The following is a 16,797-nucleotide window of genomic DNA, read 5'->3' as shown; positions in this document are numbered from 1 at the left end:
AGTATCAATAGTGATTATATTTTGGAATGAATCACCAAGTTTTTAAAAAATTTTGTCTATATGTTATAATTTCCTTACAATTTGCATGCATGGCTGATGATAAAAATATTAAAAACTTAATGAACCAGAATATTTTGAATAATGTAGAAAACATTAGTAACCTAAAACAATGTTTCCAAAGTGCTTTAATTTATCTAGTACACATTTTGCTTGTGAATTTAGATTTTCTGAATGATAACTAGTAAAAACAAAAATCCTTAGCAGATAATCTTGAAGCAGGGTTTTTTTTTTTTTTTTTTTTTGGACTCATATTGGTATTTGTTGAGGGAGGCTATTTTGCATATTATTGGCATTTGTCACATGGTGGGCTTTATCTACCAGATGCCATTAGTACCTACTCCTTGGCTATGAGAACCAAAAAAGTTTCTAGATCTTGCCAAATGTCCCTTGGAAGACAAATTTACCCTTGATTGAGATCCACTGGCCTAAATTAATACCATACAAATCAATCCTTCAGGGTTGCTTTTGCTAGATAATCTGCCTCAATTGCCCTATTGTTCAGTCCAGCTGTCAGTCCATAAGAATTCAATGAAGCTTGGTTACTGCTCATCTAAGCATATGGTGGATAACCTCTAGATCATAATAATTAGCTGATAACTACTTCTCTAGTCATAAAACCGTTATTTTTCCACTTTGAACTCAGCATGGAGCTCTAGGAAATAATATATATTTACTACTAAAGAAACATCAAAAGGAGGTTAAGGAGAATAAAAGAAAGAGAACTTCTTTGGTCATAAAGGAGAAAAAACTGAATGCAACCACTTTGCATATGCCTCTCTCTCCTTCTTGGAGGCTTCTTTAAATCCCACAGAATGAAAGCATGTACACTCGGTGCTTATATGCTTTCCCTATGAAATTATCCTCATTCACAATTTGTTTCCACTGGAGTGGAGTTCTGGAGGGCAAATATTTTCAACTTCTTTTCTTTGGAAATTTTGGTTCATTTATTGTTTTAATTCATTAAACCATTTATACATACCCATAATTATTAGCACTGTACTTAATCCATACAAGGGAAATTACAGCTCTATACACTGGGGCTAGAAAGATGGATGAGTGTTTGGGAGGCCTGCTTGGAGGAAGTGATTTGAACAAGTTGATTATTAACTGGGGGAGGTAGGAGGCAGGGGAAAAGGAAAAGAGGGAGATAAAAATTGCTCAGTGGGCATGATTATAAGCAGTACTGCTTTGAACTGGCTTATACAGTGGCTAGGGAGGCTTTTCCGATTAAAGATTGATTAGTGAATAAACAAAAAAGATGAAGCAGAATAAAAAAAAACTGCGAAAGCAGCTGAGAGGTAGCATGGCTTGCATTAAGCTCAAGGATTTTCTGGTTCAAGTTACAGGAGGAATACTTGGATAGATATCTCCAAGAGACCTTAAGGTACCTTTTGTCAGTCTCAGGAACCCTAAGAAGGTCAAATTATATCCTATATTACATATCTTATAATTCTCCTACTTCTTGGATATAACTCAAAAATAACTTATTTATTGGAACACTTCTATGAAAAATTCTATATGACATGTTGACAGATCCTACTGCATTTTGTATAGTGCTTCTAATTCTTACTAGACTTTAATAGGAAAAGAGCATAAAAATGATTTTGCTAATATTTTCAGAGTTAACTACTTTTTAAAGGGCAAAATATAGCTTGTCATATACAATTCTGGCAGTTTTAAAAATGGTTTTAGAAACATTTATGATTCTTTTAAGTTTTATAATATTAATGAAATGTATATACATATATTTAGAGACCATTCATACTAGTACATTTTTTATGATGTTGCAGAATTTGGGTTTTTTTTACACTATGTATACCATTATTACATATTTCATTAGTTCTTTATGACATGATGGTTAGTTTTTCTATACAAGGAAGAATATCAGAAAATAAGGACATCCATTTCTAGCCCAAAGTAAACAGTCAAACAGAATACAACAGTTGATAGCTGACATCTTTTTGTAAAGGAGAAGTCAATGATAGCCATACATAATACACTCAAGTCTTTCCGACACAGCTGGGGAATGAGGAATTCTGGTCAAATATTCTACTTAATAGGGATACCATATATTTTACATGTATCTCCTATTTTCAAAGGGTTGCAATAGATCAAAATATACTGAAGGCTATGTAGCTAGGCTGGTCCCAGCTGAGCTCAAAGGGAATTATCTGGGTGTGTGTGATTAACTAGAGGGAGTTGGTCAGCCCTTAGGGCTCTATTTGCATGACAGGATTTATACTGGCATTTTATTTATTCCTGGCTTCTAGGAAAAGGAAGATATAAGCTTCGATGACTGAACAAAAGAGAGGAAAGAGAGCAGTGAAGCGGTTTATGGTATTAGAAGGTCCTTCAGGTGTCTAGGACTTAAAGTACTTTTTAAAGCCTCTAAGGAGAAGGGGATCAGGAGAGAAGGGAAAAGAACTGTTTCTATGAAGTGTCCTATGAATCATGACTACTTATGCACTCAAGGATTCGTGGCACAGTAGGAGACTTCACCCTTAGACCTGTAGTCCACATTTCTGTGGAAGGTGCCTCCAAACAGCTTTATCAGGAAACAAACCTGGTCCAATATGGCAAATTAGGAGAGGCAGAGACTTGTTTTGCTCAATCTCCTAGCTGGCTTGTGAGCAAATGTCAAAGGGTAACCATAAGTAACATTCTGTCAGCATGTATGCAAGTATGTGGTAACTTCAGATACATCTGTGGGAATACAGGCTGTATGAGATTGAGTTCAGTTTGAAGGTGGAGGGGAGAATAGATTATTAGGAATGTTTGGATTATTGTTACTAAGGCAATCTGCCTCTGAATTTCTAAGTGATGGGACCTGGAGACCTTTAGCTTACAAAGAAAACTAAAATATTCAAGACGCACATCAAGATCGTGCAGTTTCTCAAGGTCATCTTCACAATATCAATTAGCAGTTTATTGGCAAAGCAAAGAGAAATAAACTTATGAGGCATCTACTATAGACTTGGGAGTGATAAGATGCTAGACAATGGTTTTATTACTGATTAAGACTTTACTTGGTTAAACAATATATTTTGTTTCTTACTAAGTCCATCATTTTTTTTCCTTTCTTTTTTAAGGGGTACAGAACTAATCATCCCTTTAAATGCCAAGAGCTTGGGAGATGAAGGTTTTAAAATGAGTCAAATAATTTGGTCCTCTTAGATCAGGAATTATGCACACAATCTTTTTATGTAAAAATTCATCCTTGCCTTTTTAAATTCAAATCACCTTTAATGAAGGATGAAAATTTTCTGTATATTATCAATTTGGTCTTGAGTCTAACTAAATGAAGATGCTCATTTTGGTTTTCCAGTTACAGTTTCAATTCAGGGAAGATCAAAGCCTTGTCAAGCGGATGATGGACTAAGACAGGTGAGGACTTTTTTAAATTAAGTGTCTCTATGTCCTCAGTGTTTAAGTGGACTGGCTCCTTTTCTAGAGGACCCTGGTTGTATTCCCAGAAGCTACATAGTGGCTCACAACCCTCTGTAACTCCAGTTATAGGCTTCTGAGGGAACCAGGTATGCAAGTGATGTAGACATACATTCAGGCAGAAAAATCATACACATAAAATATGAGGTTTTAAAAAAATAAAGAGATTAGAATTATGCATTTAAATTTTAAGTATATCCATAAGTGAACAAGGATACACAGAGATCCCTAAAAGAAAGTTCAGATTTTTTTCATGTTGGTTTTTCTTCCAGAATTAATGCAGTTTCTTATAACATTTCATATACTTTGAAGAGCAGTTTTTCTGTTTTTTGTTTTGTTTTTGTAAAATTAAAGGGGAAGGAAGCCTGGCAGTGTGGTGTACGCATGTAATCATAGCACTAAGGAGATGGAGGTAGGAGGGCCAATTAATTTGAGGCCAGCCTGAGCAGATGAAATCATGTCTCAAAACAAAAGTTAAGAGTTTAAAGGAATCATTTTTTTTAACACAGATGGAAGATTATTCCTGGAAATGACTTACATTTTGCCTTGGTTGTTATAATTCCCTAAAGGACCAACTAAATATCTTAACAATTACATGTTAGCCTGTCAGGCATTCTCTAGTATTGATCCTGGAGTTTCTCTCTGTTCTGCCAAACTCCAGCACCTCTTAGGAACCCATTGTTGTCTTTTTCTGCTTCTAACTTCCAGATTTGATTTTTCCCAATATAGAAAAAATACAGTCATTATTATTAGTTAAGTTGAGAGATGGTAGAGGGCTCAAACTAAAATAGAATCTATAAGGTTAGAAAAAAAATTGAGTTGAAAAACATTTCAGAAGTAGTATTACTGTACAAGAACATAAAACTCCATGATTACCTGATGCCATTTAGCCTCCTAACACTTCACCATTTTAATGCTTATGTAAGAGCTTTTCTTCAGTTTACTTATCAAATAAACTGTTGCACATATTTGTTTTGTTGAGGGAAAAATCTGATGGAATGATTAATAGTTATAAAAACATCTTTTTAAGTTCGGTCAATATATTTAACAACTTTACAAAGCTTTATTCCTATATTTCTAGTATATAAGGTATAGAATGAGGATACACACAACAAATATTTATTGAGTGCCTGGTTAACATATTGCTTATTAAAAAATCATACACACAGACAGAAGCAGCAGGAAACTGACAGTTTTAAAAGAGAAAGGAAGTATTTTCTATAATTTATTTGAAGCCATGAAAGTTATTGAAGTAAAATACGTGCCTCAAAACACTTCTCCAACAGCTAAAATTAATTTTTATATTGTATGGTGAAACATATAAGGCTCACTGGTTTTGAATAATTCTATTCAAAATATCTCCGAAGAAAAAAACAGTATTTGTGCAGTCAACTCTTTGAACTACTAGAGTGACTGAAGCATAAAGGAGAATAAGCAAAAAGGATGGTTAGACAGTGCATAAATATGGAATTGAGTTTCTTCCATAAAACACTCAATCTGAATTTAGGGGGTATTAATTAATGTTGACTATATGCCATTTTAAAAACTGATGAAATCTCAGGTAAAAGAACTAAAAAGACAGTCTACATTATGAACTTGGAAATGTATCTAATTATATATATATATATATCATATACATATAAATCTACATCTTGAATACCTTCGATATATTCACTAGCTGAGTGATAGACAATCTGAATGACACTAATAATGAATAGAGCACCATCATTTAGATATTACCTAACTTCTTTTTCCATCATTTGAATGTTAAAATTTTGAAAAAGGACTTAATCCATAATATCAGCTCCTTTTCTTTATTTCTGTATTTCCCATCTCTCAGAAGATGGCTCTCTCTGAGGAAGCTTTTTTTTTTGGTATGTGCATTTTGTTTGTGCTACACATGCCAAATAGATCTCCCAAGATGAAACTCTGAGCTCATTTGGAAGTCATTTTTGGTAGCACATGAATCAGAACTCTTATTTTCTTCTCAGCACTACTAGTATTTTATTGCTTCCATCTACAGTCCAATATGCTTTTAGCGCTAAGAACCCTGAGGCCAAACACAAAGCACAAGAAAATGGGAACTTCTAGCGATTCCAATTTTTGTCTCTCTTTTGGGGTTCTTCTCTCCCTTGAGAGACTGAAATCACATTAAGCTCACCATGAAACAGGAACATGGTGAGCATCAGCGATTGACTGAAGCTGGAGATGTTGATTTAGGTGTCTTTCACTTATAGGTCAGGTGTAAAACCCTTAAACATGCTTGTCAAAGTCTGCTTGTCAAACTCCTATGGATTTTTCAAGACTCTGCTCAAATGTCAAGGTCCTTATGAAGGTTTCTCTGGCCATCACAGGAAGAGTCAGGCACACCCTACTTTGTATTATTACTCTATCCTAACATATTACTTTATGTCAGGACACAGTAAATTCGAATGCATGTACTGCCTGTACTCATGGAATAGAGACAAACTATTTCTTCCCTTTATTTCTGGCTCAGAACATCAAATCAAGTTGATTCTTAATAAATAATTGAAAGAATGGTCAGAGAATAAATAATAATACCCTTTATCTGCACATTATAGGTTATAGGAAATGAATACTCAGAGAGGTTACATGAACAAACCAAGTTCAAGACTGCCAGTAAGTTTCACACCAAGTTTGCATGTCAGTTAAGTTAGCCACAGTAAGAGATTAACAATAATACTGAAAGAAATCCATTATAGCAATGTCTTATAATAAAAGTTATTTAAAACCTTTGAGTTGTTTACCTCTGAAATCTTTCATTTAATTATTGAGAGCTATAATTGGCCTGAACTGTGGAAAATGAAACTACAGATAAGAGTGTTGCTCATGTGTTTATGTATCCATATTATCTTTATAACTTTTACCATTTGAAAATTGTTTGACTACTTATTAAAAGCTTTTTTCTTGTTAGAAGATCACATACTAATTATGAGTGAGCTGAAGAATTAAATATGTATCTTTGTTAAGGGTCAAAGGCCAACCTCAGCTTTTATTTTTTCAGCAAAGACATGAAAAGCAATTACGGTTTTTATCCAAGTTTGGTGTAGTTTGTACTACTACCAGAGTTGTTGGTTCAACTGTTGAGATATGCCCTGATTTGTATCTCAAGAACTAGGAGGAAGTGGTTCCTCCAAGACTATTCTTATCCTACTCAAATCAAATCATTTTATGGGGAAATATCACTGATTAACAGAGTCCCACTTAGTAACTGTTTGAGTGACAGAAACACCTCAAACGTCAAATAATTTGGCTGTTAACTGATATTCCTGCTCGGGATAAAGATCTATAACATGAAACCAGTACAGTCATTAGATATATAAAGATGTCAATACAAGTTAAAAAAAAAACAAACAACAGGACTCACCATGTTTTAAAGTATATTACTCACCAAAAATAGGTTTCTGAAGTTGTTGAGATCACCAAAAAAATCTTCTATGGTTACCGTGTTCGGGTCAAAGATGAAGTATTCTCCCAGGTTCTCATAGAGCTTCACCATATTGTTGTGCATGGTAGATAGTTTTTCATATTGCTCTCTGGCATTCTTCGCAAAGCTGTAACTTTGTGTTAAGGAATGTGATCCAATAGTATTTCAGAGGCAGCCAGTAGGTATCAAGACTTGATAAAAACCATTGCTTCTGTAAATATACTTATATATTTGTTTGCTAGAACTGTCATTATAAAGTACCACATACTGGGTGCTTTCAACAACACAATATATTTATTTTTCATATACCCAGAGGATAGAATTCTGAGTGAAAGGTATCAGAATATTTAGTTTCTTAGGCAGCCTCTCTCTCCTTGGCTTGCAGATTGCTGCCTTCTTGTGTTCTCATATAATTGTTCACCTGTTTGGTTGTGTGTGTTCAAATCCCCATTTCTTAAAAGGACAGCTGCCATGTGGCATTAAGATATAACTTAATAATTTTTTAATCTTAATTACCTCTTTCAAGGCCCTTTCTTCAAATATAGCCCATTCTGAGAAACTTGCAATTCTGAGGGACTGTCTGGCCTTCAATATATGAAGTATGGGGTGTGCAGGTCATGTCACATAATTCAGTACAAGCGTTTTTATTGTCATATTGCTGAACAAGTTTGAAAATTTTTGAATTGGACAAAAATATTTAATGTATAACATGTAGGACATGTTTGTTAGAACATATTTGCTAAATTAAACCACACAGATGCATGCATATGAGAAAAGTACCTCCATTTCTATGTGTGTGAATTTATTATATGTGTGCATACGTGTGTGTATGTATGTGTGTATACACATGCAGAAATACATACAAAATGTACATAGTCCATGTGAAGGGGGAAAGAATAGAAGGAAGAAAGGTCTCTCTGACCTTCCTTTTACCTTCTTCCTCTAAAGCAACCAGAAAAAGAATTCTTTGAATTACCTCTTGAACAAGTAATAAGACCTTCAATCCTGAAATGCCCACCTGTAGGAAATGGATGCCACTGCCTCTAAAGAACATCATATAGAAGTACCTGAGTGTGTCATGTTAAATTGTTCCCATTTTACATCCCATTTTTTCTCACTCATTCTTTATCAAACCTTATGCTTAAATATACACTGATCCTTCACTGGCATTTTCATTTCTATCATATCTAGTGTCACATAAAATGTAAATAGCCATGTGATGGCTCATCTTTATCATCACGGATTCAAGTTTAGACTGTGCTAAGAACTTGTTTAAAATTAAAACTTCATTCTATCTATCTATCTATCTATCTATCTATCTATCTATCTATCTATCTATATCATCTATCTAAAATACTGTTTTAGAACTATTGAAGATAAATTGAAAAAATGAACCTATCATGAATAATAAATACAAAACCATGAATAAGCTGTCTAAAATTTCTAGGTGTGGTGTAAGTATGATGAATATGTTAGAGTACTTGCTTAGAGTCTTTCCTCTTTGGCTAGGTAATTGTTGAATGCTAATTCAGAAGAGTGATTTAGAAAACAGTAAGGAAATAACTATGAAGAAAAGAGGAAGCCAAATCAACATTTCAAAATTAGAGTTAAGTTAATTCAAAAGGGCTGATGATCACAGAAGTAAAATTTTAACATGGGTCCAAATGTATTTTCGATTGGCATACCACTTTTGTTTTATTAATGGAAGCAATGCTGAATCAAGCCGTTTCTTTAAAATTACTCTGGAGTTGACACTTAACAGTGTATACCATGGTTTGGAAAATGAGATGTCACTTATCTATGGTCTTTTTAATGCTACGAACTATTAGCACTCACTCTCTGCTAACAAGTGTAATTATGTTCGTCAACCCTCAAGTCTATTTTGACATTAATAGAACTGAAAGAATGAATACTTTTATAACTGCCCTTTTTCATAAAATGCACATGCTTCATATACATTTTGATTTTATAATTAAAAAGTATCACCATATAATTTTTACTTTTAACACTATGTTCATATATTAAACAGCCTGTTTCAGTGGATCAGAAATGAGATACCAGTCTTTATTTCTAAGCACATAATTAAAAGCGATTGTTTTGTTTCCCTACTCCCCACCCCCGAACACACACACACAAAAGAAAAAAATACAGACTCATGCCAGAAACTTACTGGGTAGAATGAATCACTTATGTGCAATTATTTGCAATGCAGATTACTAAAATGTATATTTCAGGATGCTCAACCTCTGTAAACCAATGAAAAAGTGAAAGCTAACAAGAAAGGCAAAGTTCTTATCTGCCTCATTTATCCTAATACACATTTTGGAGGCTAAAATATGTTTGTGTAGTGATACATAATTTTACCAATTTTTTATAGGCCAAAACCTGATTTCAAAACTTCTATGTTCCAAAGTGAGAAGTTACAAAATTCTGTGAGTAGTGTATCTTTGCAATAACAAATCAAAAGCAGCCCAGCCTCAGTGCCTTACTTACCTCTATAGTTACTATTCTTTAAAAGGGATGGATATTTTAGCCTTGAAATATTTCAGAATCACAATCATGCCACAAAATCTTCCATGGGCTTCCACATTAAAATTAAAAAAAACCAAAAACTGAGCATTCTGGTCATGGTGGCATACACTTTTTGAGGCAGAAGCTGGCGGATCTCTGTGAGTTCAAGGTCAGCCGGATCTATAAACAGAATTCCAAGTCACCCATGGATACATGGTGAGTCTCTGTCTCAAAAACAAAAATCAATTAAAAAACAAAAACAAAAAGAGAAAACCAAAACTAAGCCCCGCAAAAATGAGAATAAAGAATGAAACTATACAGCTCTTTCTGTACAATGTTATTCCTTTCCATGCCTTTATTTTACTTATAAAATTTAATTTTTGAATCACAACTAATTCAAGGTATTGTTTGGCACTTGTCAGTGATAAAGTAATGACCAAAGCCTTAATCTTGACCCTTAATAAAGTTAACATACTAATATTACAAATAATTATGCCATCCTTAATTGACATTTGTTTATGACTAAATACCTATAATACTCATTTCTTCATATTATGTTCCATATTCTTTTCAAAACAACCTTTTCTCAAGGAAATGAAATTCTACTCTGACAGTTTTAAGTCACTCATCCATATAGGGTTAGAATAAAAAGTAATTGCCTCTGACATAAGAGCTAGATCTTTTCAGAAAGTAGAATGACAAGTTCAACTTGATTGTTGGGAGTTGATTAAAGTAGCATATTTGGATCTGAATGTCATCACAGTAGATACGTAGGAGGAGAGAACCAACTCCTCCAAGTTGTCCTCAGACTCTTCCACACGTATGGTGTTTGTATACTCCCTACTAACTAAATAAAATGTATTAAAAATAATACATTTTTTGGTGTATGTAATGGGTGACTCATGCAATTCTTGCTACTAGGGAAGCTGAGGCAGGAGGATAAGAGAAGGGTCCAAGGACAACTGGGGCAACTTTGCCAATTTCTACTTATTTATAATATGAAGTAAGTATTTCCTTAATTGGAATATGTCTATAGAGAGGGTCAGAAATGTATTTTATTAGTAGAAATCTAAACTGTTCCTATTCCATGTGATTATTTAGGATTGAGGATAACAGATTTCAGAAAATATGCTGTGGAATACTGTGAATGATTTGACTAGGCCAAAAATTTTCCTCTAAGCTAGGTTTTGAGAGCACTCAAAGAGAAGCAGATGGTCATGTTCAGAGTGCCTGGAAGTGCAGTGGGAAGGCTGGTGATGGGCACACCATGTAACTATACTAGAAATTCTACCATAGCTCTTTCAGGTATCATTGAAGACATTGGTAAGAATGACAGCACCAAGGTGTATTGGCGAAATTAAGGCCACTCCACGTAGTTAAAAGGAAGATTTATTTAGTGGGTAACTTACAAATGAAGGGATAGGTAGGTCGCCGGGTCTGGGGAAGGTATATCGCAGTCCAGTGGTGTTCTCTGGAGCTCTGCTCGGTCAACCTCCACAGTCCATGGTCCCCGAGCAGAGAGCGCGCCAGCCTATACCGATCTGGGGTCTCTCGTGCCTCCCTTGGCCCCGCCTTGTAGGCGTGACAGTTGCCGAAGCCTCAATGGGGGTTGGAACTTCCAGATTAAAGCTGGAATGGCTAACCAATACAAAGGTGCATTTGCTCCCAAACGTCCAGCTACATTGGCTTAGATGCCACAGAAAAGTGACCATAGCTCTAATAATATTAAAGAATAGGGTTCTGTGAGGAATATATTCTCTTGGGTTCAAAAGATAGAATGTCCTCTTCCATCTATTTGAAAACCCTGAACTATTTAGAGAAGAACCCTGGAAAAGCAATGAACTTTCTATGATGAGGATAATTCATGGTAATTTACATGCCACATTAAATATACTCATATGGTGGTGAGGTGGGACAGAGCCAAAACATAAAGTAATCAAATAGGAGAGAGTGAAAAAGTAATTCCAAACTCCTTTCCTCTTACCAGGCCACTTTCAAACTCTTTGTACATAATAAAGAAAACCCTTCTGAATTTTTAAGCATGAAACTTACTTAACAAACTGAGAACTAAACAGGTGGTGGTATGCATGCCTTTAACCCCAGTACTTAGGAGACAGAAGCAGGAGGATCCATGAGTTCTAGGCCAGCCTGGTCTACAGAGAAAGCTCCAGGACAGCCAGGGCTGTTACATAGAGAAACTCTGTCTCAGAAAACCAAAACAACAACAAAGCAAGCTGAGAACTAAAATCATATCAAGCTCTCCCTCACAGAAGTGTTCTTTGAAGGATTTAAATGTGTATGTAGCATTTTAAAACATCAGCACTTGAGATGCTAACCATTTTAGTGTATTATTAATTTGAAAACTAATTGGGTCTCAATCATTTTAACTTTCATATTAACTCTTCGAAATGGTGACCTAAGGACACAGTGATCCCAATTTCCTGGGGATTTATACATTGTGTAGAGTTATTTAATGCTTTCTGTTTTTTTTTTTTTTTTTTTCAAGACAGTGTTTCTCTTGTAGCCCTAGCTGTTCTGGAACTCATTTGTAGACTGCCTGCATCTGCCTCCCAAGGGCTAGGAATTAAAGGCATGGATACCCACCACACCTGGCTATTAAAGCTTTGATTATCTATATTTTTGTATGACTAAATATAAATTTATAAAGCTCGTATGCCTTTGTAGTATACAAAAAAGTATGAACTTAAAATTCATCTTGAAAAATGCAAATTTCCTCCATACTGCTCACATAGAAAGAACATTTTCTTTATACTTCTATGTACATTTTATATTTATTTTGGCTATTAAAAGCAGTTATACCTATGCACCAATCCCTGGATGCTATCCAACTGGAAACATAGAACTACTTCATCAGATGAGGTAGAGAAAAATGTTTCTCATTTTGCTTAACTTTGATGGACAGAGTAATTATTCCTAGAGAAAAATTGTTTTATTCTAAGTAGAACAAGCATTAGCAGAGCACTGAGGGTGACGGAGTTTATATATCATGTGGCTAATTGAGTCAAATCAGTTCTTAAAAATTTCATCTTTGTAGGCAGTACATTATTACTTACAATTTTAATAAAAGCTTGAAGTATTAAATATCATTACTGGTGGATTGTTGGAGAACATGGAAAAATCAACTTGAGATCCACTTAACCTTCACACAAGCTTTAGTTATCAACATGATATAATTGCCCATTTAAATAAAAGGATGTAATAAATGCAGACGCTATTGAAAAACAGTGTTTCTAATTTTTATAACATCAGAAATATTCCTATAAATGCTAGAAATAAATGATTTTTCCATATAACTTGAATAATATCTACTCAGAAATTAGTATTTCAAAGAATTAACTTTAAAATTCTTTGAATTTAAAAATCTTTAAAATTTTAAAATTGTTGCAACTAGCTGAAAAATCACTTAGACACTATATATTGTTAGGTGAATATATCTTGACAAATATTTTAAAATATGAAACATTAATAACAATATGGTCAGCATTGGGTATTACTATAATACTCTATGATAGCTCTAGATTTAGAATAAATTTTCATTTAAAACTCTTATTACAAAATGGAGGCAGAGTACATTTGAGTAATAAAAGATTGATTATTAATGATATTGAGCTCAAGTTCTAAGTTTTAAAAATGTAGTGCCAGAGGGATATATTTTATAATAACCAGACTTTTCCACAGATAGACTAAAAAATCTAGAATTTAAAAAATGTTTTAAAATCAGCTTCTTTACAAACAGAAGAATTCCACCCTGTACTCTTCTTTTTCTCTATTCTTTATTCGCTTCATTTTGTCTTTGTGTTTCTTTCAGCCTCCCTCTGAAGACAATCTATGTTTTAAGGTGTGCTTTGCTTTGCTTTTGTCTTTAGACAGGGTCTCACTGTGTAGCCCTGGCTGGCTTCAAACTCACAGAGATCCACTGGCCTATGCTTCCAGAGTGCTGGGATTACAGCTGTATGCAACCACACCCGGTGACAATCTATCTCTGTTCACTTAGATACTCCACAGAGTCATTTCTTTACTCCCTTAATCAAACACATTGATTAAGAGCCTACTATGCACCAAATATCTTTTAGAGAATGAAAACACATTTATCAATTTTAAAAGTCGTTGCTTTCCTAGAGATAAGTATACTTGGAACAAATAATTACAAATTATATTGAAAGTTGCAAATCAAAGAAAGTGATTAAAAATCATAATTTGCCAAATAAATGTACATTTAGGTACAATAAAAATCAAACTTGGGAGAGACAGACATAGAGCACAAGACTAGTAATGCATCTTTAAGAATGGAATTTAAGCTGAGAGCTAAATGTGAAGAACCAGTTGAAGGAGCACTGAGAAAGGGCAGGAAAAATGAAGGAGATGCATTCAATATTGTAGGAACACAAAAAGGACTAATGTCCACAATATTAAAGCCCATGAAGCAAGTGGAAGAGAGAAAATAGTTAATGAAGCAAGTAGGGAGCAGATTTTATGAGACTTTTAAATTCTTTCCCTGAGGAAAAAATGTCACTGAACAGTTTAAAGGAAGTAATAGTTAGACAACTTCCATTCAAACGCATCAGCATCTATCTCAATTAAAATTCACAATCAAAACTTCTAGGTCTAATGAAACACAAAATATTGTCCAAGCGATAGCAAGTACTCATATGAGACTACATATTATATATATATTAGAAATATATTTCATTACTTACAATAAACATCACACAGAATCAAAGGTAGTTTTAGAAAGCATAACTACCAAGACTGCCATATATGGAGTTGTGTTTAGAATTAAAGAAGAATTATGTTTATGTATTTTTGAGATTGATATACTTTGGAATGTATTATTTAGAATTCATAGTATGCATAGACAGGCATAAATTAGATCATGTTTTACCTCTATATTAGCTCACATTCAGCTCTCAGCATTATTTATCAGGTGGTCAGAGTGTATAAAACAATTGCTAAGGAGTGTGTAGAAAAAAAAAAAGGATGTGGTGAGACTCAACTTCACTGATTTTATCAACTAGAGTGGAAAGACAGATAAATAATGGCAGCAGTAAAGCAATGGATATTTGATGAACTCTGACAATGAACCAGGTACTTAACTAAATGTTTAACAAATAGCTTTTTCTTTCACCCTTCCAAATGGCCCTATGGTCCATGCATGCTATTATTACCTCCATTTTATACTTGAGGAAGACCAACTGACTTTCTGAGTGTCATATAGATAGTAAGCAGATTTAGGATTTGAACCCAGGGACCAGTTTCTATATCCTTCCAACCCAAAATTTTGCCTCTGCCTCCTCAAATCTGGGACTACAGGGTTGTACAACCATGTTGAGCTTTCCATGTATTTATTATGTCCTTCCCTCCCTCCTTCCCTTCCTCCCTCCCTCCCTCCCTCCTCCCTCCCTCCCTCCTCCCTCCCTCTCTCACTTCCTCCCTCCCTTCCTCATTCCCTCCCTTCCTCCCTCCCTCCTTGATGTTCCATTTGCAATGCTAGTGTGTTAGCTTACTAGGTGCTTACTCTGGATCCAATTACAAACTTTCCATACTATCTTCAAATTCAGGCTTTACTTTACCATTCTTGTTTATTTTATTTACTTAACTAAAACTACCAACAAACTAAACAAGTGGAATGGAAGTAGAAAATATCATCCTGAGTGAGGTAACCCAAACCCAGAAGGACAAACATGATATGTACTCACTCATAAGTAGATTCTAGATATAAAGCAAAGAACAATCAGACTGCAACCACAGAACCAGGGAGGCGGGGGCTACATAGCAGGGGGGACCCTAGGATGACTGTGGCTTAGAATAAGTTTTGGTTCTACTCAAAATAAATAAATAAATAAATAAATTTTAAAAAAGTTGTTTAAAAAAGAAAAAAAAAACACTAAACAAGTGGGAAAAGACAACCTTATGCATTGTAAAGCCTTAAAAACTGGGACAGATCTAGATCTCTACCTTGCCCCTTTGTCATGGGTAGATTGATCTGTAGGACTAATTTCCCACAGTTCAGTTGCAAAACAAAGAATATACCATAGAAATTCTGCATGGTTAAATCTAGCTTTAAAATACCAGACTGCATAAATATCAAGGTATAATAGAAACAACCATTTTGAAAAAAGTGAGTATGGTAAAAGGTTTTATTCAGAAGAGAAAGAAACAGAGCAAGACGGCTCCAGAGCCATATATCTATATTTATATCTATATCTACATCTATATCCATATCTATCTATCTATCTATCTATCTATCTATCTATCTATCTATCTATCTATCTATTATATATGTATATGTATGTATGTATACAACACACAGACACACACACACACACACACACACACACACACACACACACACACACACACTATAGGGTCTCAAGGAGCCAAGGCTGGCTTCAAACTTGCTATAGTGGAAAGTTGAATTTCTGCCCCTCTGACCTCGACCTCTCTATTGCTGGAATTAGAGGTGTACACCACCACATCCAGTTTTACTTAGTACTGTGAATCAAACTAGGGGCTTCCTGAATGCTGGTCAAATGCTCTATCAAGTGAACTACATTTCTAGTTTATGTAATCCTTCTATTCTAGATTGAAGGCAGTTGATGGCACAAACAGGTTTAAGTACTTTCTAAGCACATGACAATGAGAATTTATCCTAGAGTAAACTTGTTCAAGACAGAAATGTTCCTGTAAAATAAAATAAAAGCACTCACTGAAAGACAATTTTATATTTTCTAACCCAATTGCCTATTGAGGACTCTTATTTTGTTTCAATTTAGGCTGTTTGTAACCCTTGCCACTAAACTTCCAACTCCGAGTTCCTTAATCTTTGAAGACCTATGGTCATTTATCAGAATCTATTCATGCTATAACCTTATCTAAATTATCCTAGATGATCCTATAACAATCTTTGACACAACTTTGATGTCTTCCTCAGTTACCATAACTTTCTGTATAGTTGAAAGGAAGTGCATTTCAAGATATAAAGATCTTTAATCTAATACATTAATCATGACAGTCAAACATTTCAGAATGATTCCCTGAATTTATACAATATAGATGATAGTTTATTCTAGTCCAACTCAGGGACTGAGTTTTTCACTAGAGAAATTTTATTTGTGTTTCCAATTTACTTTTATGAAAGTATTTTTTGTAACATAGTCCTAATATACTTCAGGAAAGCTTTATTCCTTAAGGCTTCCAAAACACATATGTATTTATATGCATGTATACATGAAAGAATCAATTATTTTTCCAAGTTATTAGTGGGTTCTATTTTTTCTGATATCAATTTAATGTATGTCTTAATATGAAATGAC

General features: G+C 34.3%; 1 protein-coding gene across 2 annotated transcripts in view; it reads right to left on the bottom strand.

Moving 5' to 3' along the window:
- Diaph2 (diaphanous related formin 2) overlaps positions 1 to 16,797 on the bottom strand; it is a 752,478-nt gene that overhangs the window by 193,661 nt on the left and 542,020 nt on the right. For both annotated transcript variants that reach the window (XM_059251575.1, XM_059251574.1), the window contains one exon: positions 6,917 to 7,081. In XM_059251575.1, coding sequence (XP_059107558.1) covers positions 6,917 to 7,081 — 165 coding nt within the window. The remainder of the gene's footprint in view (positions 1 to 6,916; positions 7,082 to 16,797) is intronic.

The sequence above is a fragment of the Peromyscus eremicus genome, chromosome X (genome assembly GCF_949786415.1).
Source record: "Peromyscus eremicus chromosome X, PerEre_H2_v1, whole genome shotgun sequence".
Taxonomy (NCBI): domain Eukaryota; kingdom Metazoa; phylum Chordata; class Mammalia; order Rodentia; family Cricetidae; genus Peromyscus; species Peromyscus eremicus.
The sequence above is the reverse complement of the archived record's forward strand: the minus strand, read 5'-3'. Positions and strand labels throughout refer to the sequence as shown.